The 26517-nt window shown below is 43.3% G+C and overlaps 3 protein-coding genes across 3 annotated transcripts; 1 reads left to right on the plus strand and 2 right to left on the minus strand.

Annotated features, from left to right (window-relative positions):
* Nucleotides 1–221: 221 nt before the first annotated feature.
* On the minus strand, nucleotides 222–12723 carry LOC139471275 (perlucin-like protein). The gene is made up of 6 exons (XM_071253575.1): nucleotides 12647–12723; nucleotides 10817–10874; nucleotides 9538–9822; nucleotides 5005–5160; nucleotides 2760–2945; nucleotides 222–410 (listed from the first exon to the last, which is right to left on the minus strand). The coding sequence occupies exons 2-6, from the start codon at nucleotides 10863–10865 to the stop codon at nucleotides 301–303; spliced, it is 786 nt and encodes a 261-aa protein (XP_071109676.1). The 5' UTR covers nucleotides 10866–10874; nucleotides 12647–12723; the 3' UTR covers nucleotides 222–300.
* A 2861-nt stretch (nucleotides 12724–15584) lies between these two features.
* LOC139471140 (A disintegrin and metalloproteinase with thrombospondin motifs gon-1-like) lies at nucleotides 15585–22223 on the plus strand. Its single transcript, XM_071253399.1, has 5 exons — nucleotides 15585–15894; nucleotides 17711–18000; nucleotides 19869–20039; nucleotides 20581–20725; nucleotides 22177–22223. Exons 1-5 carry the CDS (start codon nucleotides 15585–15587, stop codon nucleotides 22221–22223), a joined length of 963 nt encoding a protein of 320 aa, XP_071109500.1.
* A 68-nt stretch (nucleotides 22224–22291) lies between these two features.
* Nucleotides 22292–26325, minus strand: LOC139471502 (histone-lysine N-methyltransferase SETMAR-like). The gene is made up of 2 exons (XM_071253859.1): nucleotides 25823–26325; nucleotides 22292–22325 (listed from the first exon to the last, which is right to left on the minus strand). The coding sequence occupies exons 1-2, from the start codon at nucleotides 26323–26325 to the stop codon at nucleotides 22292–22294; spliced, it is 537 nt and encodes a 178-aa protein (XP_071109960.1).
* Between the last annotated feature and the right edge of the window lie 192 nt (nucleotides 26326–26517).

Consider the following 26517-nt stretch of genomic DNA (forward strand, 5'->3'; position numbering starts at 1 on the left):
TGAGACGTGCGCGCTTTAGGCTCTGCACTGTTTGCTTGTTTATTTACAGGACAGAACAAATCTTGCCGTCGTTCGAGCCTCTCCAGTAGACGTGCGTGTTCCTATTTCACTGTCGTTGTTGAAGTTACTCTAAAACGTCACCCTCGTTGTGTTTGAAATAACTCTTTTCATAACTTGAATTAACTTACCAATTATACGCAACAAAGACAACAAACATAATCTCAGATGAAAAAGAATCAAGATTTGTTTTATTTTTCAACCACGAGAAGGCTTTGGATGTATAAGTGAGGCGTGTACGGTTTAACCGATTAGGGGCTTGGAACCAGTTGTTGAATGGACTGTCGGTGCGTCAGTTTGTTGTTGCCCGTCTGTGATAGGTCCGCCGTTAACCTGTGTTACGGGAACCATACCTGCAGAAAGGAACACGAATTTGGGAGATATAAATTCATACCTAGATTAACCGTCCAGGGCTTAGATCCAGTTGTTGAATTGACTGTCGGTGTAACAGTAGTTTGTAGCCCGCCTGAGATAAGTCCGGCGCTAATCGGTGTTACGGGAATCAAACATGCAGAAAGGAACACGAATTTGGGAGATATAAAGTAATGTATGCGGTATGTATGCCAGGGGTCGGAATGCCCAGTCGTCTAAGGGGCCGCGTTTCACTGTTGCGCGTTTGTCAGCACCATACCCGTGCTCGTGGGATTCACCGACGTGGTAAACGTCTGAGACCTGCTGGCTGCATCACTTCGGGCTTTCCTCCCACATTAAGCTGACACGGCGTGATATGACTGGAATAATGTTAAAAGCGGCGTTAACCCAACTCACTCACTCACACACGATCAGGATGGTAATGCTGGACGCCTCAAGCGGAGAGGGTGAGCGGTGGTGAGATGGTATCCCGCTGGTGACCAGGTTGTTAGTCAGACTATGGACCAATACGTCTACAGGTCTTTACAGTGTTGTCACTTACCCTAGTGTACAGTATATTCACCTTGTACACTCAAAAGAACCCACACATCCGTTAGTAGATGATCCGACGGTGGAGTGAGTGAGTGAGTGAGTATGGTTTTACGCCGCTTTTAGCAATATTCCAGCAATATCACGGCGGGGGACACCAGAAATGGGTGTGTCGGGAATCGAACCCGGGTCTTCGGCGTGACGAGCGAACGCTTTAACCACTAGCCTACCCGACCGCCCCCGATGGTGGAAACACGAATAATTACATAGAACCGCGAAACACAAGCGTCAAAACGCCTGCTGTCACCCTGGGCAAGGGACTTAGTTCAAATGTGCCTCTGTTCAACCAGCAGGGAATGGGTACCCGATATGTGAAGTGGATGTCAAAACCTTCAAGCCTGTAGGCAACATGAGCTGTATACTTCCCAGGGAGTTGAGAATGATAACTGGAATGCATACGGATCCACTGATCGGGGAACAAACATAAACTGATTTGAGCAGAGATGCCTGGATCAGTATATAATATAACAAGAACGTTGATCTGTGGTGATATATGGTGATCTGTGATTAAGGATATTAAGATAATAATCATAATAATTATGTGCATATTTATTATGTGTTAAAACCAAAAGCATGCTTATTACCCCGGTTAGAATTGGCTGTTTGAATTAGATATGAATAAGGATAACAACAACAACAACAACAACAACAACAACAACAACAATAATATTGTTACTGCTGGAAGGTACTGACATGAGTGTCAAGCAAACGAAGTGCCATATCAAATCGGCCCAGACTCAGTTTTTCAAGCAGAGGCTATATGAACGACACTACATCGAGTTTATGTGCAGTGTGTTGAGAAGTTCAGCAACCCTGCAGAGTTATTTGCTTGGATGAAGTCGGCTGGCCTGAAAAGAGAAACAGAAGGCTTTCTGTTTGCTGCTCAGGACCAGTCACTTCCCACTCGATACCGTCAATGTGTGAATTTACATCAAAATGTAAAATATGAAATGTAGATTATGTAATGAATTTAAGGAGACTCCAACACATTGTCAGTGGATGCCCAGCTTTGGCACAAACACAGTATCGTAAGCGACACGATGGAGTGGCTCGATCATATTATTACCGTCTTCACTATGCTTGTGGTTTTGACACAGAGGTCCATCCATGGTACGATCCGGAATATGTAGAGGGCGTCATGGAAAATGATAAATACAAAATTCTTTGGAATAGTCCCGTTAACAGCCTCAGACATATCCAGGCCAACCAACCTGATCTTGTCCTTTTTGATAAATCTAATGAAATCATTTACATCATTGAATTTTCTGTGATTGACAAGATTGAGGAAAAACATGGCAATTAAGCGGACCTCGCTTTCGAAATGTCACGCTTGCATCCCAAGTACCAAGTTGTCCTTCCCCCCATTGTTGCCTTAGGTTTGGTACCTTCCAATCTTTTGACTGACATTGGGAGAGTACCCGGGTTTGCTACCAGGAATACAGCCCTTCTGACAATCTGGGCAATGCAGGAGACTGCAGTGTTGGGGAGTCTTCACATTCTCCGAAAAGTTCTGGGTGTGTTTGAATAGGCAGCGCTTCCTGGGAGAAGTCCCATTCGCTGTCTGGGCTGCGTGTAGAGGGGGCAAGGGCCCTGATCTGATGATGAGCCTAACCAGCCTGACTGTGCCAGGATCACCTAAATCCTCTTGGCTGCATGTTTTATTTTTAATCTGTACATAATAATAGGAGATGTAGGACATGGCCTGTAGTAGATGGGATGCTGGTTGTAGGTTATGACCTTACCAGCTGTTGTAGCTTGACCTATGTTAAGTCCAGGGTCGTCAGATGTTTTGTGGGTTGTAGGTGGTAGGATGTGGGCAGTAGGAGATGGCTTGTAGGAGATGGGATGCTGGTTGTAGGATGTGACCTTACCAGCTGTAGCCTGACCTATGATCAGTCCAGGGTCGTCGGTAGGTTTGGGAAGCATATCTGTAGAACAAGGAAACGATGCAGGTTTTAGTAGTGGCAGTATTTAGATGCCTACTCTACAAATTCATTTTAGCTCAGACAAATATTTATGTTTTGGTGAAAGAATGTCCACAACTGATCCCTCGAAAGTAAACGTATGTTCTAAGAGGTCAGTTCGGGTTTCAGTATGACCGCCATATTGAAAATGATAGTTTGGCCACATGATGAAATTGGATTGTCTTTAACAATATAATATCTCTCCCCCTGCATTTAAACATAAAATATCAATACGAGAGAATGGCGTATTGCAGTGCAAAATAGCTCTGGAAATTATATGAATGGACCACTTTAAATCAGTGATGGCACCAGGTGTTCGGTTTGTGGGTCATAGAAGTGGGATGTGGGTTAAAGAAGTGGGATGTGGGTTAAAGAAGTGGGATGTGGGTTATAGAAGTGGGATGTGGGTTATAGAAGTGGGATGTGGGTTAAAGAAGTGGGATGTGGGTTATAGAAGTGGGATGTGGGTTAAAGAAGTGGGATGTGGGTTATAGAAGTGGGATGTGGGCTATAGAAGTGGGATGTGGGTTATAGAAGTGGGATGTGGGTTATAGAAGTGGGATGTGGGTTAAAGAAGTGGGATGTGGGTTAAAGAAGTGGGATGTGGGTTATAGAAGTGGGATGTGGGTTAAAGAAGTGGGATGTGGGTTATAGAAGTGGGATGTGGGTTATAGAAGTGGGATGTGGGTTAAAGAAGTGGGATGTGGGTTAAAGAAGTGGGATGTGGGTTATAGAAGTGGGATGTGGGTTAAAGAAGTGGGATGTGGGTTATAGAAGTGGGATGTGGGTTATAGAAGTGGGATGTGGGTTAAAGAAGTGGGATGTGGGTTAAAGAAGTGGGATGTGGGCTATAGAAGTGGGATGTGGGTTAAAGAAGTGGGATGTGGGTTATAGAAGTGGGATGTGGGTTAAAGAAGTGGGATGTGGGTTATAGAAGTGGGATGTGGGTTAAAGAAGTGGGATGTGGGTTATAGAAGTGGGATGTGGGTTAAAGAAGTGGGATGTGGGTTATAGAAGTGGGATGTGGGTTATAGAAGTGGGATGTGGGTTATAGAAGTGGGATGTGGGTTATAGAAGTGGGATGTGGGTTAAAGAAGTGGGATGTGGGTTATAGAAGTGGGATGTGGGTTAAAGAAGTGGGATGTGGGTTATAGAAGTGGGATGTGGGTTATAGAAGTGGGATGTGGGTTAAAGAAGTGGGATGTGGGTTAAAGAAGTGGGATGTGGGTTATAGAAGTGGGATGTGGGTTATAGAAGTGGGATGTGGGTTATAGAAGTGGGATGTGGCTTGTGGGTTGTAGGAGGGGGGTGGGGGGTGGGTGAGGTGTGGGTTATGAGTTGTCTGAGATGGGTTATGAGTTGTAGAGATGAGTTACTGGTTGTGCGGTTTGTAGCAGATATGGTGTGTGCTGTAGGAAGTGTGTTGTGTATGGTAGGATGTGGGTTGTTGGTTGTAGGAGGTTGGTTGTAGGAGATGGATTTCGGGATGCAGAATGTGGGTTGCATGGTGTCGGTGGCGGAAGTGGGATGTGGGTACTATGAGGTCGGTAGCGGGTTATAGGAATAGAATGTGGGTTGTGGGTTTGAGGGGTTGGGATGTGGGTGGTAAGAGGTAGGTTGTGGGTTGTAGGAAATGGGTTACGGATTGTAGGAGGTGGGATGTCGGTTGTAGGAGGTGGGTTTTCGGTTATTGGTGATGGGTTATGGGTTTCATGAGGTGGGATATTGGAAGTGTGTTATGGGTTTTAGGAGGTGGGATGTTGGTTGCAGGATTTTGGTTCGGGTTATAGGAATAAAATGTGGGTGGTAGGAGGTCAGGTTTTGGGTTGTGGGATGTGTGTTTTGCCTTGTATGAGGTAGGGTGTTCTGGGATGTAAGTTGTGGAATGTGTGTTGTTGGTTGTAAGTCGTGGGATGTAAAAGGTAGGAATCTAGGTTGTAGGATATTGGTTGTGGGTGGTAAGAGGTGCTATATGGATTGTTTGATGTGCTTATTTAACAGTTGCTATTACACCAGCACTAACCGTATTGACAGATACTTCCAAAGGCGTCGGAGATCAACTCGCAGGGGAAGTCGTGCCAGTGACCTGAGTCCGTCACCTTCATTGCCACGCAGTCCTCGAAGTTGTGGAGAAAACTCGGCTCTCCAGGGGCCCAATACGTGAACGTTGCCAGCTCACCTGGAAACATGTGAAAAGTGCTATCTCACCTGGAAATACGTAAACAGTTTCAGCTCACCTGGAAATACGTGAACAGTTTCAGCTCACCTGGAAATACGTTAACAGTTTCAGCTCAACTAGAAATACGTAAACAGTTTCGGTTCACCTGGAAATACGTGAACACTTTCAGTTCACCTGGAAATACGTGAACAGTTTCAGTTCACCTGGAAATACGTGAACAGTGCTATCTCACCTGGAAATACGTGAACAGTGCTACCTCACCTGGAAATACGTGAACAGTTTCAGTTCACCTGGAAATGCGTGAACAGTTCCAGCTCACCTGGGAATACGTGAACAGTTTCAGTTCACCTGGAAATACGTGAACAGTTCCAGCTCACCTGGAAATACGTGAACAGTGCTACCTCACCTGGAAATACGTGAACAGTTTCAGTTCACCTGGAAATACGTGAACAATGCCATCTCACCTGGAAATACGTGAACAGTTTCAGTTCACCTGGAAATACGTGAACAGTTTCAGTTCACCTTGAAATACGTGAACAGTTTCAGTTCACCTGGAAGTACGTGAACAATGCCATCTCACCTGGAAATACGTGAACAGTTTCAGTTCACCTGGAAATACGTGAACAGTTTCAGTTCACCTGGAAATACGTGAACAGTTTCAGCTCACCTGGAAATACGTGAACAGTGCTACCTCACCTGGAAATACGTGAACAGTTTCAGTTCACCTGGAAATGCGTGAACAGTTCCAGCTCACCTGGGAATACGTGAACAGTTTCAGTTCACCTGGAAATACGTGAACAGTGCTACCTCACCTGGAAATACGTGAACAGTTTCAGTTCACCTGGAAATACGTGAACAGTTCCAGCTCACCTTGAAATACGTGAACAGTGCTACCTCACCTGGAAATACGTGAACAGTTTCAGTTCACCTGGAAATACGTGAACAATGCCATCTCACCTGGAAATACGTGAACAGTTTCAGTTCACCTGGAAATACGTGAACAGTTTCAGTTCACCTTGAAATACGTGAACAGTTTCAGTTCACCTGGAAATACGTGAACAATGCCATCTCACCTGGAAATACGTGAACAGTTTCAGTTCACCTGGAAATACGTGAACAGTTTCAGTTCACCTGGAAATACGTGAACAGTTTCAGCTCACCTGGAAATACGTGAACAGTTCCAGCTCACCTGGAAATACGTGAACAGTGCCACCTTACCTGGAAATACGTGAACAGTTCCAGCTCACCTGGAAATACGTGAACAGTGCCACCTTACCTGGAAATACGTGAACAGTGCTACCTCACCTGGAAATACGTGAACAGTTTCAGTTCACCTGGAAATACGTGAACAGTTTCAGCTCACCTGGAAATACGTGAACAGTGCCACCTCACCTGGAAATACCTGAACAGTTCCACATCACCTTGAAATACCTGAACAGTGCTACCTCACCTGGAAATACGTGAACATTGTCAGCTCTCCTGGAAATACGTGAACAGTTCCAGCTCACCTGGAAATACGTGAACAGTGCTACTTCACCTGGAAATACGTGAAGAGTGCCATCTTACCTGGAAATACCTTAACAGTTCCAGTTCACCTTGAAATACCTGAACAGTGCTAGCTCACCTGGAAATACGTGCAAGCTCAGTACTCAATATACAATTCAAACAGTTACCTGACACATGGTATGTCAATTTTTAGCCCATGGGCAACACGAAGGTATAGGAAATATTCTGTAACACGGCACCTTGTATTGTACACGAGCTATGGGAAATATTCTGTAACACGGCACCTTGTATTGTACGGGATCTATAGGAAATATCCTGTAACACGGCACCTTGTATTGTAAGGGATTTATAGGAAATATTCTGTGACACGGCATCTTGTATTGTAAGGGATTTATAGAAAATATGCTGTAACACGGCACCTTGTATTGTACGGGATGTAAAGGATATATTCTGTAACACGGCACCTTGTATTGTAAGGGATCTATAGGAAATATCCTGTAACACGGCACCTTGAATTGTAAGGGATTTATAGGAATTATTCTGTAACACGGCACCTTGTATTGTAAGGGATTTATAGGAAATATCCTGTAACACGGCACCTTGTATTGTAGGGGATCAATAGGAAATATCCTGTAACACGGCACCTTGTATCGTAAGGGATCTATTGGTAATATTCTGTAACACGGCACCTTGTATTATAAGGGATCTATAGAAAATATTATGTAACACGGCACCTTGTATTGCAAGGGGTCTATAGGAAATATTCTATAACACGGCACCTTGAATTGTAAGGGATCTATAGGAAATATTCTGTAACACGGCACCTTGTATTGTAACGGATCTATAGGAAATATTCTATAACACGGCACCTTGAATTGTAAGGGATCTATAGGAAATATTCTGTAACACGGCACCTTGTATTGTAAGGGATCTGTAGGATATATTCTGTAACACGGCATCTTGTATTGTAAGGGATTTATAGGAATTATTCTGTAACACGGCACCTTGTATTGTACTGGATCTATAGGATATATTCTGTAACACGGCACCTTGTATTGTAAGGGATCTATAGGAAATATTCTATAACACGGCACCTTGAATTGTAAGGGATCTATAGAAAATATCCTGTAACACGGCACCTTGTATTGTAAGGGATCTATAGGAAATATTCTATAACACGGCACCTTGAATTGTAAGGGATCTATAGAAAATATTCTGTAACACGGCACCTTGTATTGTAAGTGAACTATAGGAAATATTCTGTAACACGGCACCTTGAATTGTAAGGGATCTATAGAAAATATTCTGTAACACGGCACCTTGTATTATAAGAGATCTATAGGAAATATCCTGTAACACGGCACCTTGAATTGTAAGGGATCTATAGGAATTATTCTGTAACACGGCACCTTGTATCGTAAGGGATCTATAGGTAATAATCTGTAACACGGCACCTTGTATTATAAGGGATCTATAGAAACTATTATGTAACACGGCACCTTGTATTGCAAGGGGTCTATAGGAAATATTCTATAACACGGCACCTTGAATTGTAAGGGATCTATAGGAAATATTCTGTAACACGGCACCTTGTATTGTAAGTGAACTATAGGAAATATTCTGTAACACGGCACCTTGAATTGTAAGGGATCTATAGAAAATATTCTGTAACACGGCACCTTGTATTGTAAGAGATCTATAGGAAATATCCTGTAACACGGCACCTTGAATTGTAAGGGATTTATAGGAATTATTCTGTAACACGGCACCTTGAATTGTAAGGGATCTATAGGAATTATTCTGTAACACGGCACCTTGTATTGTAAGGGATTTATAGGAAATATCCTGTAACACGGCACCTTGAATTGTAAGGGATCTATAGGAATTATTCTTCAACACGGCACCTTGTATTGTAAGGGATCTATAGGAAATATTCTGTAACACAACACCTTATTATGTAACATGGTATCCCGTATAAAGTCTTTAAAAGCCATATACGACGTCCACAGGAACAACATATGACACTTATGGTATCTTTACCTCCAAAACAACCACGCATCTTCGACAGTCAAGCAGCAACTCTCACAGCCCTTACAATCCCTGTCACAGATCATTCTCATCCCCAGGGGAATTTACAACCCTAGCAGTCGTAAAACAGTTACATTTCCATCTCATCCTACCGGGTACCCATTCAATGCACGTGAATACAGGCATGTTTCGAACATAGTCTCTTCCCTAGGAAGTTTGTCCGTGTTTGTTTGTTGTTTAACGCCGCACTCAACATGTTCCAGCTACATGACGGCGGTCTGTAAATAATCAAGTCTGGACCAGACAATCCAGTGATTGATATCATTAGCATCGATCCACGCAATTGGGATCGATGACATGCATTAACCAAATCAGCGAGTCTGACCACCCCATCCCGTTAGTTAGACAAGCACAGTGGCCTTTTACGGCAAGCATGGGTTGCTGAAGACCTATTCTACCCCGGGTCTTCTCTTCCCTAAGAAGACACCACATTTAACAGGTTATTGCTTAACTTTAACTTAGTTGGTTGGTTTGTTGTTTAACGCCGCACTCAGCAATAGTCCAGCTACATGACGGAGGTCTGTAAATAATCTAGTCTGGACCAGACAATCCAGTGATTGACATCATGAGCATCCATCCACGCAATTGGGATCGATGACATGCATTAACCAAGTCAGCGATCCTGACCACCCGATCCCGTTAGTCACCTTTTACGACAAGCATAGTCGCCTTTTACGGCAAGTATGGGTTGCTGAAGACCTAGTCTACCCCGGAATCTTCACGGGTCTAACTTTACCTTAAGTGTGACCTTTGTAAAGGTCCACGTGCCATCATTGATCTTACCATTCGTCCAAGTGTACACTCCTTCCTGCTGTATATCATTCAGGCCTATCCATATCGCCTTGCCATGGAAGCCCAAGTGTAAGAGGGTGCTAACGAGGAACAACTCCTTGTCCATGTTATCAATCTTCACAAGATGCCCGCCGTCGGCTACACAGTAGTCTCTAGCACCTTTCCAGTAGCGGTGTTCAGCGATCGCAAACTCGTAACAGTATTCTCCATGGCTGTAGAGATACTGGTTACGCTTGAGATTGGACGGGCAGCGGCTTAAATCGTTCCCGTTCTGACCTTGTACACAGGAAATAAATGTGTTATGTTAGTTCTGAAATTTGTCATCAATATTCAGGGGACACGGGCGTCTCAGTCGTCTACGGCACAGGATTGAGTTCCGCGACAGAAATGTTTGATGGTTAGTTCCAGTCCTGGTTCGCCCCGATTATGTTTCTAGGTTTGTCAGCACCACGCCCGTGCTCATGGGTTTCACCGAAGTGGTAAATGTCTGAGACCTGCATCAGATCAGGCTTTCCTCTCACATCAAACTGTATTGCGGGTTAATAGTGTTCAGGGAGGTGTTAAACCTTACTCACTCACCTACCAATAAAAAGGTTAGTGAGTGAGTGAGTGAGTGAGTGAGTGAGTAAATATTTAAGTCACATCGGCAAATATTTCAGCCATATCGTGACTATCAAGGGTTATACATAATAAATACATTGAAACCTGCCAACGAAGGTCAGTAAAATAACTTGACGTATCACAGAAAACATATTTAAAACTACATAACAATCTATTATAAAAACGGGATATAGATCGCCATCAATTGAAGGGAGATCACCACACTTGGGACCATGGAGACTTACAGTACTTTTGCGTCCTGCATGGTGAGTGAGTGAGTTGGGTTTAACGCCGCTTTTAACAGTATTCCAGTTATATCACGGGCGTGTCAGCTTAATGTTGGAGGAAAGCCCGAAGTGATGCAGGTCTCAGACGTTTACCACTTCGGTGAAACCCACGAGCACGGATATGGTGCTGACAAACCTAGAAACATAATCGGGGTGAACCGGAATTCGAACCCACAATCATAGGTTTCTGGAGTGCCCAAGGGACGCAACTCTGCACAGCGAATCGCGGCGCCTTAGACGACTGGGCCACCCGTGTCCTCGGTATGTTTTGAAGTGCATCACTAATGACATGTATAACATCACAAATACACGTGATTCTCAAGTGTTGTTTTAAATAAGGTTCCGATAAATAATGATAATAGTAATAATGATAATACAATTACCATTGACAGCAACTACAACAGCGAGGACGACGCAAAGGAGTCTTGTCATGGCTGGACACTGAAAGAAAGGATAAAATAAACTGAACCGCAAAAAGAAACGTCACCCCAAGTAACACTGCATGAAAAGTTGTCATTTAAATATCTGGGTAATTTTTGTCAACGCTTCTAATAGTTAACATTACCTAGTACGGAAAAATGAAATTTGATGATAAAAAACAAAGCAGATGACAAAACCGATCGCCCAAACGCATCACGGCAACGGCCATGGTAAGATCCATGCACGTGAGATCCGTGCAAATTGAAATGCACATGCGTTCCCCCAATTATTGCCCTTTGAAAATCCAGCCAGATCGGATAACAATCATCTTTATTGAATTGCTACCACGTGCCAAGATTGACACAGAAATCAGAGACACCAAGCCCTTGGACGATTGTCAAGCTGGACAAACCGCCTGGCAAGTAGCCAATGCATTTCAAGTCTACGTAAGGACCATATACAGGCTGCAGCAACGGTACCAGACCACCAACACTACAGATGACGGACCACATAGTGGAAGACCAAGGATCACCACCCGACGTCAGGATCATCAGATTGTGCGACAGCATCTTCAAGATCGCTTCTTTACTGCTGCGGAAACTGCTCGACAGACCATGGGGACACACCAGCGACACATTAATGCGGACACCTTGCGTCGACGATTGGCGAGCAGACACTTCCACTGTCACAGGCCAGTGGGAAACATTATTCGAAGGCTTGTGTTGTTGAGAGAGACTCGTGGGGTGGTCCGAGCATCATGGTGTGGGGTTGAATTGGTCTTGCACAGAGGGTCGGCCCTGTGGTCTTCCAGCACATCGGTCCAGGGAGAGGCAATGGTGTCACAGCAGCTCGGCACATAGATCAAGTCTTGAGACCACACGCCATACCTCATTTGGCACGTCGCCGTAACAACGAGTTTCAGCATGATAACGCCCGTGCCCACACTGCGAGAGCAACAAGAGACTTCCTCCAGCAGAATGGCATCAGAACCGTGCAGTGGCCTGCCCTCAGTCCCGATTTAATTCCCATATAGCACCTGTGGGACCAGATTCAAAGACGGCTGAATGACGCCCGACCAAGGCCGTCAACTGCAGCTGAACTGCGTCAGGCGTTCCTCAGAGTGTGGGCTCAAGTGCCTACGGCCTTCATCAACCGCTTCATCCATTCTATGTATCGACGTTGCACGGCAGTCATCAATGCACATGGCGGATACACGAGATACTGACTTGTGATGCCATTCTCTCAGAGACTAGTGTTGTGTTTCACTTTTAGAACATCTGACACTTTAATTTCAACCTTGATGATCAGTTTTGCCAAGTTTCATCTTTGTAATATGTCTCACATATGTTTACATTGTTTGTACAAATAAGTTTTCTCATATATCTGTCCATGATGACGTTTCTTTTGCGATTCAGTAGATGAACTCGGTTAAACATGGATACCCCACTCAGACACGTTGTACTGGGTTATACTGGTCTTACTCGGTTACCGGAGTAAGAGAGCGAGTGAGTGAGTGTTTGGGTGGGTGTGAGTGAGTGTGAGTGAGTGTATGGTGTGTGTGTGTGTGGGGATGGGGGAGGGGGGGGGGGGGGGGGGGGGGGTAGACAATAAAAACTTGCCTGACCGGATCACCAACAGCATAGGCCATTGTTATGATACAATATTGAATGATGTATTCTTACATGAAAAGAAAAATTACCAAAGCAGAATGCCCCAATGGAATCCACAATACACATAACTACAAAGATCATAACGTAGATCGTGCCTTTTTCAACATTAAACCAACTACTTACCGTTCGTCTGCAAGGACTGATAGCAGAGCAAAGCTAGGGTCCTTCCGTTTATCCTAAGGCCACGGTGAACTAGGACATGGAAGACAGCATGTGGCCGTTGAGCAATAGATAACATCTTGACATGGCCTTTGGGTAAACTCCGGACATTTCAGTGCACTCTTTTAAACCATAGTACACTCAAACGCTTCCTAATCATATTTCATATTATCATGTGTGGTGTTTTACAAGAAAATAACAGACTCGCTGACTTGGTTGATACATGTCATCGATCCCAATCCCAACACTGCCTAGCAACCCAGATGATCATTGTTGCTCCTACCCCACGTTGTTCTGTATATCGACTGTGAGTAATCCAAAAGAGCTGTGCAGCTGTCATTCTTCAATATGCCTTTTGTTTTTGTTCACCCCCATCATACGACTTTGGACCGCCTCCGTGGTCTAGTGGTAGAGCGTCCGTTCGATCCCCGGCCGCGTCATACCAAAAGACTGGTCGGTTCGGAGTCAGGATGCTGTGTCTGAGTGGGGTATTCATGTTAAACTGCGGCATGGTATCTCAGTGAGCTAGCACTATAAACCGGCATCAGTCCGGACTAGTACAAACAAACACAAACACACACACACACACACACACACACACACACACACACACACACACACACACACACACACACACGAATGGACGTCGCTATTTAAATTTAAAATCTTGGACGCGACGTTAAACCCCATTTCACCTTACCTCACCTCTTTGGGTACGAGGGTCGGTCGGGTAGCCTAGTGGTTAAAGCATTCGCTCGTCACGCCGAAGACCCGGGCTCGATTCCCGACATGGGTACAATGTGTGAAGCCCATTTCTGTTGTCCCCCGCCGTGATATTGCTGGAATATTGCTAAAAGCGGCTTAAAACCATACTCACTCACTCACTCACTTTGGGTACGAAAGCTCATTTCAGAGAAAAAAAGATAGAGACAGGAAGCAAGAAACCTTCGTCACCCTGCTATGGTTAGGTCGGTGCTCGGGGTCATCAACACTTCAACAATAATGTGCTGACCTGGCACATTGTGCTTTCTGTATATGGCTACTTGGATTGAGTAAAATTGTATATACTTCAAGCTACTGAGTTGATTTGTGACTTTCGACCGAGAAGCGTACGCTTATGCCTTTCATCATAAACAAATATGCAAATATGCGAATAATTGTGGTCAATTCATATACGTGTGTTACCCAAACACACATTTTTAAAAGTAATAGTATTACATGTGTACGTTTCAAGCCAAGTTTATGCCACCATCTCATGGTCTCTTCAGTTAGGGATCCGGGGTAGAATAGGTCTTCAGCAACCTATGCTTGTCGTAAAAGGCGACAATGCTTGTCGTAAGAGGCGACTAACGGGATTTGGTGGTCAGGATCGCTGAATTGGTTGATGCATGTCATCGATCCCAATTGCGTGGATCGATGCTCATGTTGTCAATCACTGGATTGTCTGGTCCAGACTCGATTATTTACAGACCGCCATCATATAGCTGTTATATTGCTGCGTGTTGCGTTAAAAAACAACCAAACAAACAGAAGATACCTGGGAATTACGTACAAACATAAAGGGGTGGTATTTTCAGGAGTACGGTAAACTACGGATATAGCGAACTCAGAGGGACCACAAATTGTAGTTCGTTATAACCGTAATTCGTTACAAGCATATATACAGCAGAGATACAGCAAACGGCAGGGACCTAAAAACCAGTTCGTTATATCCACCAGTTCGTTATAAGCGTGTTCGTTATAACCGTAGTTTAATGTATATATCACAACGCAGCATGACTGACAATGTGCGTTTTAGTCTGTGATTTTCTGCTTAATATCGTTGACAGTTTGACCGTCAATTTATCTTTGTAGAGCACTCCCAAACAACTCCCATGTTCGAGTTCCAGAGAGACTGGAAGTACATTTCAGCAGGCATCTTTAAGTCACCCCTGGAATTATTTGTACAAAAAAACAACCATAAGAATAAGGCTAAACGTCCCCGGACGGCCTCTATACTTTATTATCGTAATCTCTCATCCCTGATTAATCCCATTTTACCGTAAAAGCAATCAACCCAGTCTCTTCGTGTGTCCATGACGTCAAGTGAAATTGATTGCATCAAACAAAATTTACATGTGCAAAGTGTGGGTGACTTTCGTTAATTACATTATAATTCCGAAAATCATTTAATCTGAATTGGCAGTTTTCTCTGACCCTTGTTTCACTAGCCCCTTTGTCCGTTTTTTCGACTTATTAGGCGTTTTTCACGGCGGTCGTTTTCTCCGTCTCCGTCTATACCGAGCCAGAAAATAGATTAATGTAAGTCTAAAGATATCTGTGCATCGCTACTTGCTTTCCCTTGCAAAATTCTAATCACGCGAAAAAGATGTATGATACATTTCCTTGCATTGATACTGACTAAATTTTCTTGTGTCATATTACGCGACTGACAATGATGCCATTAGTGTGATCTGACTCGCTTCGGCAAGCGATACTGGTGACACGCGTCACAGTCCCCGAGGAACAACCCAGGTGAAAACAATACACCTTGTAGAACCTGCTTAAACAATTTAAATTCTACATTAGCTAAATTGATAGGGTGTCTGTTATTTCTGAATACTCGGCACAACAGGGGATCGTTTAAGTCGGAATGGTTAAAAACAGGTAGAAACCTCAGGAGGATACAGTCTGGGGAAGACGAAACCTGCTAATATTCCCAGTTGCCAGGAAAATAATTTTAGAAAACACGGGCACCCTGACAAAAGGAAATTTTATACCACAGCTTTACTGAGCCATGTTTGAATAATGTATTCAATACTTGTAAAAGTTGATATTGTCTCGGTCAACAGATCAATATGATAACATCGGTTCTCGGTAACTAAGACACACATACTAAGAAACGAGTATTCCATGCTACGGTATGGATGTTGTAGGATCGGTGTTACTACTGCTGGAGTTGAGCACGACCGTGGGGGTCAAGGTGTACATGTATAAAGAACAGCTACAGTGTAGGGACACCGTGTCAGACTACCGACGTCTTCATGTTTGGAAAGGCCTGGACATATTACATTGTTCGAGAACATGCTTAGATGGTCAGTTCTGTTTGTCTGCATACTTTGAACGTGAGAATGTGACGTGTATTACGAATGGGTTTGCACTTCCTGATGGAGAAAGCACTGATGTCACGACGTATGCCCCCGGATTCAGTCTATTCACGCTGACAGGCAAAGGTATAGTTCTCTACTTTTACAAAATACTAATGAAAATGTCTCCGTACATCGTCAGTACGTCACAGGTTTGTATACAGTATACACTACGCTCTTCCATCACCCGTCAGTAAACGGTCTGTAAATAATGGAGTCTGGACCAGACAATCCAGTGATTAATATCATGAGCATTGATCCACGCAATTGGGATCGATGACATGCATCAACCAAGTCAGCGAGCCTGACCACCCGATCCCGTTAGTCGCCTTTTACGACAAACATAGTCACCTTTTACGGCAAGCCTGGGTTGCTGAAGTCCTAGTCTACCCCGGAATCTTCACGGGTCGTTTAGTTTTGTGAAACGATTGGTAAAACATATTTAGAAATATACAACCGCCTTAGAAGACATATCAGACTTAGAATGTACTGAGGACATGTATGTGTTGTACATTGCAACAATTGTCATGTTAATTCATTGATGCTGACTTGGAAACAGAAATAAAATTAACTTACTTGTGTCATACTCACAGCAACTGTAAAGTCGCTTTTTCTTTTGCCGTACGAGACACGGTGACGGAAACATAAAGAGGAACTACCATAAAAATCTCTGTTTCAAGACAAAGTGAGTGAGTGAGTTGGGTTTAACGCCGCTTTTAAAATTATTCCAGTTATATCACGGCGTGTCAGCTTAATGTGGGAGGAAAGCCAGAAGTGATGCAGGTCTAAGACGTTTACCACTTTGGTGAAACCCACGAGCACGGGTATGGTGCTGACAAACCTTGAAACGTAATTGGGGCGAACCGGGATTCGAACCCACAATCATAGGTTTCTGGCGTGCTCAAGGTCCGCAACTCTGCACAGCGAATCGCGGCGCCTTAGACGACTGGGCCACCCGTGCCCCCGTTTCAAGACAGAGACACAAAGACAATGTAAAACTGGCATTACATATAGTTTATGTTTTTGTTTGTTTCTTGATCATTTTAAAAATATCTTTTTGAACGAATGTAACATTCTCTTGTATGGTGTGATGATATACCCAAGTACCATATTACCACATGCAAGGCACACGGATATTCGACGTTTTGGATATTTTAGCATGCATGTATTGTATGATATACTGCAATCGTGCAGGTGGGTCGTTTCGATCAGCTAGGAGCCCAGGGGAATCAAAGTGCATTCAATATTCGCGATCGATGTGGCGTGAAATCCATCGTCGATGAAAGTGACAAAAGGGATGTGATGAACGCCTCTTCAATCATCGATTTCCTACACCCTGTGGACAATTGTAGAAGGTACCAGTACCAGCAGCGATGGTGATTTCACTAAGAGGTTTCATTTTTAACTCGCCTGACTGATAGTCAAGTCATGGCGCGTTGTCCGTCGTTACATTAAACATTTTGACATTTCCTCTGGTACTACAAGGCCAAAGGAGTTGAAATTTGCTACGATTGATCCCAGCTATGACGTCTTCAAAAGGCTGCTCGCAGAGTTTAGATCCGACTTTGGACCTTGTTTTTCCAAGTACATTTCTAGCCATTTCTACATGCAATGTTATTGTTTTCTACATACAGGAAGTATGTGACATGGTGCATAACATATCACACGTATTTTGCTGCATATTTTGATTTTGACCAAGCACGACTTTTGATTCATATAGCCCCATTTTCTAGTGTTACTGCATGTTCAACATCTCAAAAAGTACAACTTTTATGAATGACACCAGCTTGGGAATGAGTCACTAAAAAAACATTTACACAGAACGTGTAGATTGTCAGTGTTTAGGAAAAGGTGAGAGACTTAGGAGTGACCTGTAAATCCTGCTTATTGTGTCATTCTGCAGTGGTCGACTACCCATCTACATGTTCGGAAGCTAAGGCTCAGCTGAACGTGACCTCCGACGGGGAGTACTGGCTGTACCCTAGGTCCTCCACCATGTACAACAACAGAGCCAGAGTCTACTGCCGCGGCATGAACACCACCACTCCGACCGAGTACGTGCCTCTGGCCACTGTCAATGTCGGTGTATACCCACGCAAACAGAACCGAGGGTGCAGAGGGGAAAACAATAGTGTTTCAGGAACTGGGGAACCTGGAAAAACACGATTCTACAAAATCCGCATAAGACCAGAGGTAAGCAATGTTCATGGTGCTTTTTATACATGTTGTTCACAGATGTTGTTCACAGGTGTTGTTCACAGATGTTGTTCAGAGCCCAAGATATGTCAGGGTCAGAGCAACGATCGAATGGTCATTATGTCCGACCTGGCTGATAATGTTGGTTTCTTGGCAGTAAAGCCAAAACGATATTCGTTGAGGTAATATGTGGATAGAGCTGCAAATATCAAAGGTCAAGTAGGGACTACTTTCAGTGTTTATAAACAAACATGGCGTCGCACTTGTCATTCGGCGATCGAGTCAGAATTAACCCTCGGGAATCTGGAGAAACCACTGGGATAATTCCTCTCAGTATCAAAAGAACAGTCTAATATACCGAATATCAGTGTCTAACTGTGACGTAGATGAAGCATTTTACAAGTTTTGGCAACTTTGGAGATATGAATTGCGAAACAATTTTGCGAGGGCACTAGCCAAGCGGGATCAGTTTCCATATCTGTGCTTGTTGACGTCAGTGGTTTTCCAACGAACTAGTGGTGAGTGAGTTGGGTTTAACGCAATCTTAAATTGATACAGTTGGATTTTAGCCGAAATATGTTTGAATTGTTACCTTGTTTAGTTTTGTGGCTGTGTGTACATCTGACTTCACTTCATAACGTTATGACAGGACAGACTGTCAACAACGTCTGACCGTGGCCGTGCCGTCTCACAGACTAGGGTTAGAGTAGCATCCCTTTGATAAAGGGCAGTTACTCTATCGGACACAGCGAATGATTGCCCCAAAAAACAAATTGTGTAGGCAATTGTTGTTTTAAATATATGTATATGCCACTGTATAAGAAACAGATTTTAGTTGAAACTTTATTGGCCACTATCACTGTCCGACTGACACATCACTTACCCTCTGACGTAATATATATTAATGCGCACATTACAGCAAAACTTGCAATGTTTAGGTAATGATTGTAAGAGATGTAAGAGATTTTCGAGCACAGAAATGAAGAATGACATTATATGATAAAGAGGTTATCACGCTTGTGTATTTGGTGATGGGAAATATCCCGTATTAGGAATAAACACTTTGTGTTGAGCTCGCCAAGGCTCCCTAAATACAATGTTTTTTCTAATACAGGTTATTTACTTGTAGCCAAGCCGTCATATAGCTGGAATATTGCTGAGTGCGGCGTTAAACAACAAACAAACAAATTCGCTTGATAACCTCTACTGATCCCTTAGGGCTTGGATCCTTGCTCATGCTATCACATGACTCACCTAGCGTTCGTAGAGACTCTCATCCAAGTGCCTTTTGATATCAATGATATCAAATCGAATCGATATAATTAATATCAAAAGGCAATGGTTAGATTCTGTTTATCATCCCAAATCATTCTGCCAACGTTTTCAGCTTGTGACAGTAAACACCAGTGTCATGAGTCCTCAGTACAGCTACCCAGCTTCAGTGGCAGAGTGAGTGAGTGAGTATGGGTTTACGCGCCTTTAGCAATATTCCAGCAATATCACGGCGGGGACACCAGAAATGGGCTTCACACATTGTACCAATGTCGGGAATCGAACCAGGGTCTTCGGCGTGACGAGTGAACGCTTTAACCACAAGGCTACCCGACTGCCCCTTCAGTGGCAGAGCGATTAGTCATGTTAATTGATTGTGACGCCATGGCAACCAATGATGTCACAATGGCCTGCACTCACTCACTCACCCACTAACTCACTCTAGTTATTAGTATTTCTTATCAAGTTAACAAGTTATTATTTACAACCGTTGTCAGATATCAGGACCCATTAGCTTCATTTAACACCATCTTTGTACAAACACAAGGATGTTAGAATACTACATTTCGTAGCCAGTACATTATTTTCCTCAGACAATGACTGTGGTTCTAGACGACTTCACCTTCGCAACATGGGAAGAAAACCGTCATGGTTACGCAGAAGCCATGGACTGCTACAACAACTTCTACGGTTCGGCTCCTTGTGGGCCTGTCGGGACGTTCAGAGTGGACACGCGAGGGACTGGCTTGGTCGTCGACATCAATGTGAGCTTAAATCTAGCAATTGACGTATTGTTGAGAGCCCTGGTTATTTCAGAACGGAAAAGTCCCCAATACCCAATTGTAAGCTGTGGGATATACAATCAAGCATGCCCTTTCTATAAAGATTTCAAAAAGTGTCATACGACTGCTGAAAATGTTGTTTGATCAAGGCCTCACTAAAGCTTGCAAAACGGTTTATGTAGACATGTGGAGGACATTTCCAAATTTGACGTATCAGTGACAAAACAGTCCGATGCTATTACCTGTTTTGACTAGTACCATATAGTGATCCACATACATGCTCATGATATAGTAGTAATCGTGTAATTGACTCTGATCTTAGAAGAGATTTCTTATGAATATGGAAACGGTTTTGTCGCTTTTATTCTTAATGATGCTTTGAAGAAATTGATCCTTTATATGGCTCCAGCATACCATGTGGGCATCCTAGGATAGAGTAGGTCCCAATATCCCTTAACAAACCTGTATTCTCGTGCCATCACTTGTTTTGAAACTCATATCATTTGAATTATTTATACCACAGGCAAATTGGAAAGGGTCCGACTGGAATCCCTACGTCAGTGTGACGCGCTCGGAAGGGGGCGCTGTGATCGACCTACTGTGTGGAGGATGGTGTGGTGGCTGTGTTCCCTCCCAGGGTCTCCGCCTCTTCTACGACCACAACGACCGTGCGTACTCCATAACCAGGTCACGTGTAAACAGCAGCAAGTGTTATAGGTGAGGTGAGGGGAAATTGGGTTTAACGTCGCGTCCAAGATTATTGCACTTATATAGCGACGTGCATGCACGTGTATGTATGTGTGTGGCTGCTTGTACTAGTCCGGACTGATGCCGATTTATAGTGCTAGCTCACTGAGATACCATGCCGCAGGTTAACATGAATTACCCACTCAGACGTTTAAAGATGGTACTTCTTGTTACCCTGTCTGGCGCTCGGCATTAAGGGGCTCAAACAAGGACTGGTCGGCTCGGAGTCAGGATGCTGTGTCTGAGTGGGGTATTCATGTTAAACTGCGGCATGGTATCTCAGTGAGCTAGCACTATAAATCGGCATCAGTCCAGACTAGTACAAGCAGCCACACACACACACACTCGTGCATGCACGTCGCTAAATAAGTGCAAGATTCTTGGACGCGATGTAAACCCAATTCACTTCACCTTCACCTCATTTCAGAATGGTGTCTTTTTCTGATAAACATGTTACATGATGCTATAGTTCAGCTGATCAAACACAAATTATGTCCAAACTGGTTATGAGGTATGAGGTAATTGTGATGAAATAAATTAGTCATTTGCCAAAGCAAAACAAAAGGAAACCCTTCCCAAACTTTGACCTCTTTAGTGCGTACACTTCGAAAATGTGTCACAATGTAAGGTATCTGAATCAGTAATATGTTTGTTTGTTTGTTGTTTAACGCCATACTCAGCAATATTCCAGCTATATGACGGCGGTCTGTAAATAATCAGGTCTGTACCAAACAATCCAATGATTGACATCATGAGTATAAATTCACGCAATCGGGATACGATGAAACAACCAAGTCAGCAAGACTGACCACCCGATCCCGTCAGTCGCCTCTTACGACAAGCATAGTCGCCTTTTATGACAAACAGGGGATCTTCAGGGGTCCAAAGTAGTATGTACTTTGTGTGTTTTACAAAGCAGGGTACAGAAGTTCAGTTACCACATCACTAATTGTTCTGTACTGGTGGCCCAGTTATCAAAGGCGTCGCAATTCGCTGTGCAGAGTTGCTTCCCTTTGTTACGCCAGAAGCCTATGATTTTAGGTTTGAATCCCGGTTCGCCCCGATTATGTTTCTAGGTTTGTCAGCATCATGCCCGTGCTAGTGGGTTTCACCGAAATGGTAAATGTCTGAGACCTGTATCACTTCGGGCTTTCCTCCAACATTAATCACATGGAATACTGTTAAATGCGGGGTTAAACCCAACTCACTCACTATGGTTTATTATGGCTCTGGGTCTGGCATAATAAGTCACTTTATAAAAGTCCCAATGTCAGCGATTGAACCTTAACATGAGTGAATTGTAAAAATCCATTTCCAGTGCAATTATTACATCGCAAATATTTTACTGAATGTGTACCATGTATATTTTCAGTGCTTGTTGACGGAAATGGTGTACCAACAGAATTTGGCATTTACTGAAGATCGGCCGATATATTGAAACTAGAATTTTCTGGATATAGTGGATAACAACATGTTTATTATCTCACCTAATGAGGGAATATGAAGTAGCCCTGAACTGTTCTGAAAATACACAAAATTTTCTATAATATTCCTTGACAAATCTCGGTTCGTCGAGAACTAACTTATCTAATAACCACACAAGATCAATGAATAATTAACAAATTTATATTGACACACAGACGGTTAGGTTTATATTTGAAATTGTCAATCATGCAGCAGCAACAGCAATATATATCAGGCCTATTACACACCCAGTGTCAATCTACAAAGGCGGATAACTATCAAGTGATGTGATTGCCGCATACATTGCAAAACAAGATTGTTGCAAAAACATCTGGAAGCAACAGGGCTTGATATTGTACGAGCGCTTCAATTAGCTGCCACTAAATCACCAGAAATAAACTTGCACTATATACTGCCTCATAACACGCGAAATATCACCACATATTGTATGGTGGTCACTTAACACCTACATGCATACATCGACTGCACTAGGATCGGGTACAGGTACTTTGGTATGCATTGATACTTTCAAATAATGCGAGAAAGTCGGTCAAGGTCGTGTGCCACCTTGGGGACAGGATACGCTCACCTTTTCGCGAACACCTGGTATCATCATTATTTGATAGTGTGTCACAAACACATACTCGTGAAGTAGTTGGGTTCGTTCAATGGGCGGTTATCATTATGTTTTTTGTTGTTGTTGTTTAACGCCGCACTCAGCAATATTCCAGCTATATGACGGCGGTATGTAAATAATCAGGTCTGGACCAAACAATCCAGTGATTAACATCATGAGTATCGATCCACGCAATCGGGATACGATGCATCAACCAAGTCAGCGAGCCTGACCACCCGATCCCGTTAGACGCCTTTTACGGCAAGTATGGGTTGCTGAAGACCTATTCTACCCCGGAATCTTCACGGGTCGGTTATCATTATGGACATAGGTTGTTTTTTCATTATTTGATGCATAATCGTCTGGTTGATGGGTATCCGCTTTAACACTTTCTTTCTCATATATCACAAAAGATTACGCTTCAAGCAAGCAATTAAACGGTCTTTGAAAACTATGCTTATCAAGGAACTACAATGGCAAGAGATATTAACTTTTGGCCATATGTAAGTCTAATGCTAATTATTAAGTAATAGACGTCGGGCAAGCATCAACCAACTGATCGCTGACACGCGATGACCATAGCTTCATCTCGTCAGACGTCAGAAACAAAGACGAATATGTCAAGTCACGTGCCAAGTATGATTCTCAATTACTGGTCTCACTTACTGGTCAAAGAAAGTGTCAAAGATGCCAGAGTCACTGTCATTGGATGCAAAAATATTTCTTCCATTTATGTCATTCCAGTATCCCAGATAGTAACTCAAAATTCGAAGCTAATATATACAAAACATAGCAACAAATATGAACATTTTATAATCTTTACATATTATTTGTATCGACTTCAGGCATTTTAAAGCGCATTCTCGAGTCGTGTATTGTTTCCAGATATTTTGAAACTAAATAACGATATTTCAACTGACCGACTTCATCTTTTGTGGGTCGCCAATCCATGATGCCACCAAAAGGAACTCAAACGTCGATGCTGAAGCTAAGGTAGCAGCTATGACAAACTACTCCACTTCTTATTTATAGGCCAGCAATAAAAATGGGGATGTTATGCAGAAATTTTGAGATGCCCAAGTAGGCATCAAGTATTTACACTCCACCATTATATAGCTGAACAATATTTGTTTGTTGTTTAACGCCGCACTCAGCAATATTCCAGCTGTATGACCGCCTTCTGAAAATAATCGAGTCTGGACGAGACTATCCAGTGATTGACATCATGAGCATCAATCCACACAATTGGAATACGATGACATTCATCAACAGCATTTGCAAGCTTTAGTGAGGCCTTGAATGTTGTAAAGGGGACACAGGTGGCCCAGTCGTCTAAGGCGCCGCGATTCGCTGTGCAGAGTTGCGTCCCTTGGGTACGCCAGAAACCTATGATTGTGGGTTCGAATCCCGGTTCGCCCCTATTATGTTTCAAGGTTTGTCAGCACCATACCCGTGCTCGTGGGTTTCACCGAAGTGGTAAACGTCTTAGACCTGCATCACTTCGGGCTTTCCTCCCACATTAAGCTGACACGCCGTGATATAACTGGAATACTGTTAAAAGCGGCGTTAAACCCAACTCACTCACTCATCAACCAAGCCAGCGAGCCTGACCACCCGTCCCGACTGTTGACTCTTACAACAAGTGTAGTCGCCTTTTTTTGCAAGAATGGGTTGCTGAAGACCTATTATACCACGGGTCTTCGGAAATAAGTTGTAATACCAACAACAGAGTTTATGATTACATGTTCACATAATCGGTCTGTACCCGTTGGATTGTCACTAAAAGCTATGTCGTATATGCCACATTCGGTTTACTTAAGAACTGAAAAGATATTTACGTTCATTGAGGTACGAACGTAGAAACCGGTTTGACCACTGTGTACAGTTGAAATTCTAAATTTCGATACCATTGATGTTTTGTGCAACCTTGTTTACTTGAATTGAAGGTAAATGCTTGTACATGATTAACACATTGTGAATGTACAAATATTGTTTTGCAGCATTACCAAATCGATTGTTACTTTATGTTTTTAGAAACTATTTAATTGATGGATGACTATTTGAGTGTTATCGTTTCTTCCCATTTATTCATCTTTGTATTGCTGAACATATTCCTTTTCATGAGAATAAAATACGTCTTGCAGCAACTTTGTTTTGTTCTGTTATACATGATGTGACAAACACCAACATGTCAAACAGGCGGACGTGTTAACAGAATCGCTATATAAGTGCAATAATCTTGGACGCGACGTTAAACCCAATTTCACCTCACCTCATCTTAGGCCAACATTTGTTGACAGGCAGACTTCTGGAAATCCCTAAATTGTCATGTGACCCGTGAAGATCCGGGGTAGAATAAGGTCTTCAGCAACCCATGCTTGCCGTAAAAGGCGACTATGCTTGTGGTAAAAGGCGACTAACGGGATCGGGTGGTCTGGGTCGTTGACTTAGTTGATGCATGTCATCGATCCCAGTTGCGTGGCTTTGTGCTCATGATATCAATCACTGGATTGTCTGGTCCAAACTCGATTATTTACATACCGCCGTCATATAGCTGGAATATTGCTGAGTGCGGCGTAAAACAACAAACCAACCAGCCAAACCAACATTGTCCTGTACAACGTTTTAATTAATATGCAATATTTGTATATTTCTATGTGCCTACGGACGTGCCAAAATTGCCAAAATTATGTAAATCATTTATCATATGTACGTGTTCACTGATAAGGTAGAATGAATATTGTCACTCCCGTGTGAGAAGAGAATTCATTTGTGACGTATTTAGGACACATGATACGAGGGGATATCAAAAGGTTTTGAGCCTCACACAGAAAAAGTAAAAGAATTGGATTGTTACTACTTCATTTTATAACATAGCCCCCCCTCCTCCCCCCCCCCCCCCCCTCCCCCCCCGACACACACACACACACACACACACTCGAAACACTTGTTCCACCTAGTTTGCCAGTCACTGATGCCCGATCGGTAGAAGTCAACATTCTGGTCCCCTAACCAACCCTCCACAGCAGCAGTTAGCTCATCGTCATCTTCAAATCTTCGGCTCCGGAGGTGTTTTTTCAGCCTGGGAAAGAGGTGGAAGTCACTGGAGACTTGGTCTGGAGAATAGGGTGGGTGAGGGAGGAGTTCGTAGCCACATTCTTGCACAGCTGTCATTGCAACATGGCTCGTGTGGACTGGTGCGTTGTCCTGGTGAAGCAGAATCTCACGACGGATTTTTCCACGGCGTTTCACCTTGATGGATTGGCGAACCTGCTTCAATAACCTGGCGTAATACTCCCAATTCATTGTGGTGCCATGGGGCAGGTAGTCGATGTGAATCACTCCTTTGCTGTCCCAGAAGATGGTCATCATAACCTTCTTGTTGGATCTGGTGGCTTTGAACTTCTTTGTCTTTGGAGAAGTGGCGTGTTTCAATTCCATCGACTCCTGTTTGCTCTCCGGATCATAATGATAAACCCAGGTTTCATCACTGGTTACAATCCTAAATGAAAATCATCTGGGTTGGCGTTGTACCGAGTTAACAAGGCTCCACTGATGGTGACCCTTGATAGCTTCATGTCATCTGTAAGCATTCTCGGGATCCATCTGGCACACACTTTGGACATGTGGAGT

Source organism: Haliotis cracherodii, unplaced genomic scaffold (assembly GCF_022045235.1).
Source record: "Haliotis cracherodii isolate W230 unplaced genomic scaffold, xgHalCrac1.p SCAF_22, whole genome shotgun sequence".
NCBI classification, from domain to species: Eukaryota; Metazoa; Mollusca; class Gastropoda; order Lepetellida; family Haliotidae; genus Haliotis; species Haliotis cracherodii.

Excerpts from the sequence above, each read along its gene's own strand:
- LOC139471275 (XM_071253575.1), bottom strand. The coding sequence starts at position 10,865 with ATGACAAGACTCCTTTGCGTCGTCCTCGCTGTTGTAGTTGCTGTCAAT. Across the intron at positions 2,946-5,004 it reads TGGAAGTATCTGTCAATACG|ATATGCTTCCCAAACCTACC; the intron begins GTTAGTGCTGGT and ends CTTGTTCTACAG. Across the intron at positions 411-2,759 it reads AGGTCAAGCTACAACAGCTG|GTATGGTTCCCGTAACACAG; the intron begins GTAAGGTCATAA and ends TCCTTTCTGCAG.
- LOC139471140 (XM_071253399.1), top strand. The coding sequence starts at position 15,585 with ATGGATGTTGTAGGATCGGTGTTACTACTGCTGGAGTTGAGCACGACC. Across the intron at positions 15,895-17,710 it reads ATTCACGCTGACAGGCAAAG|TGGTCGACTACCCATCTACA; the intron begins GTATAGTTCTCT and ends GTCATTCTGCAG. Across the intron at positions 20,726-22,176 it reads CTTCTACGACCACAACGACC|TGCTTGTTGACGGAAATGGT; the intron begins GTGCGTACTCCA and ends GTATATTTTCAG.
- LOC139471502 (XM_071253859.1), bottom strand. The coding sequence starts at position 26,325 with ATGGAATTGAAACACGCCACTTCTCCAAAGACAAAGAAGTTCAAAGCC. Across the intron at positions 22,326-25,822 it reads AGGTGGAACAAGTGTTTCGA|AACAGTTCAGGGCTACTTCA; the intron begins GTGTGTGTGTGT and ends GTGTATTTTCAG.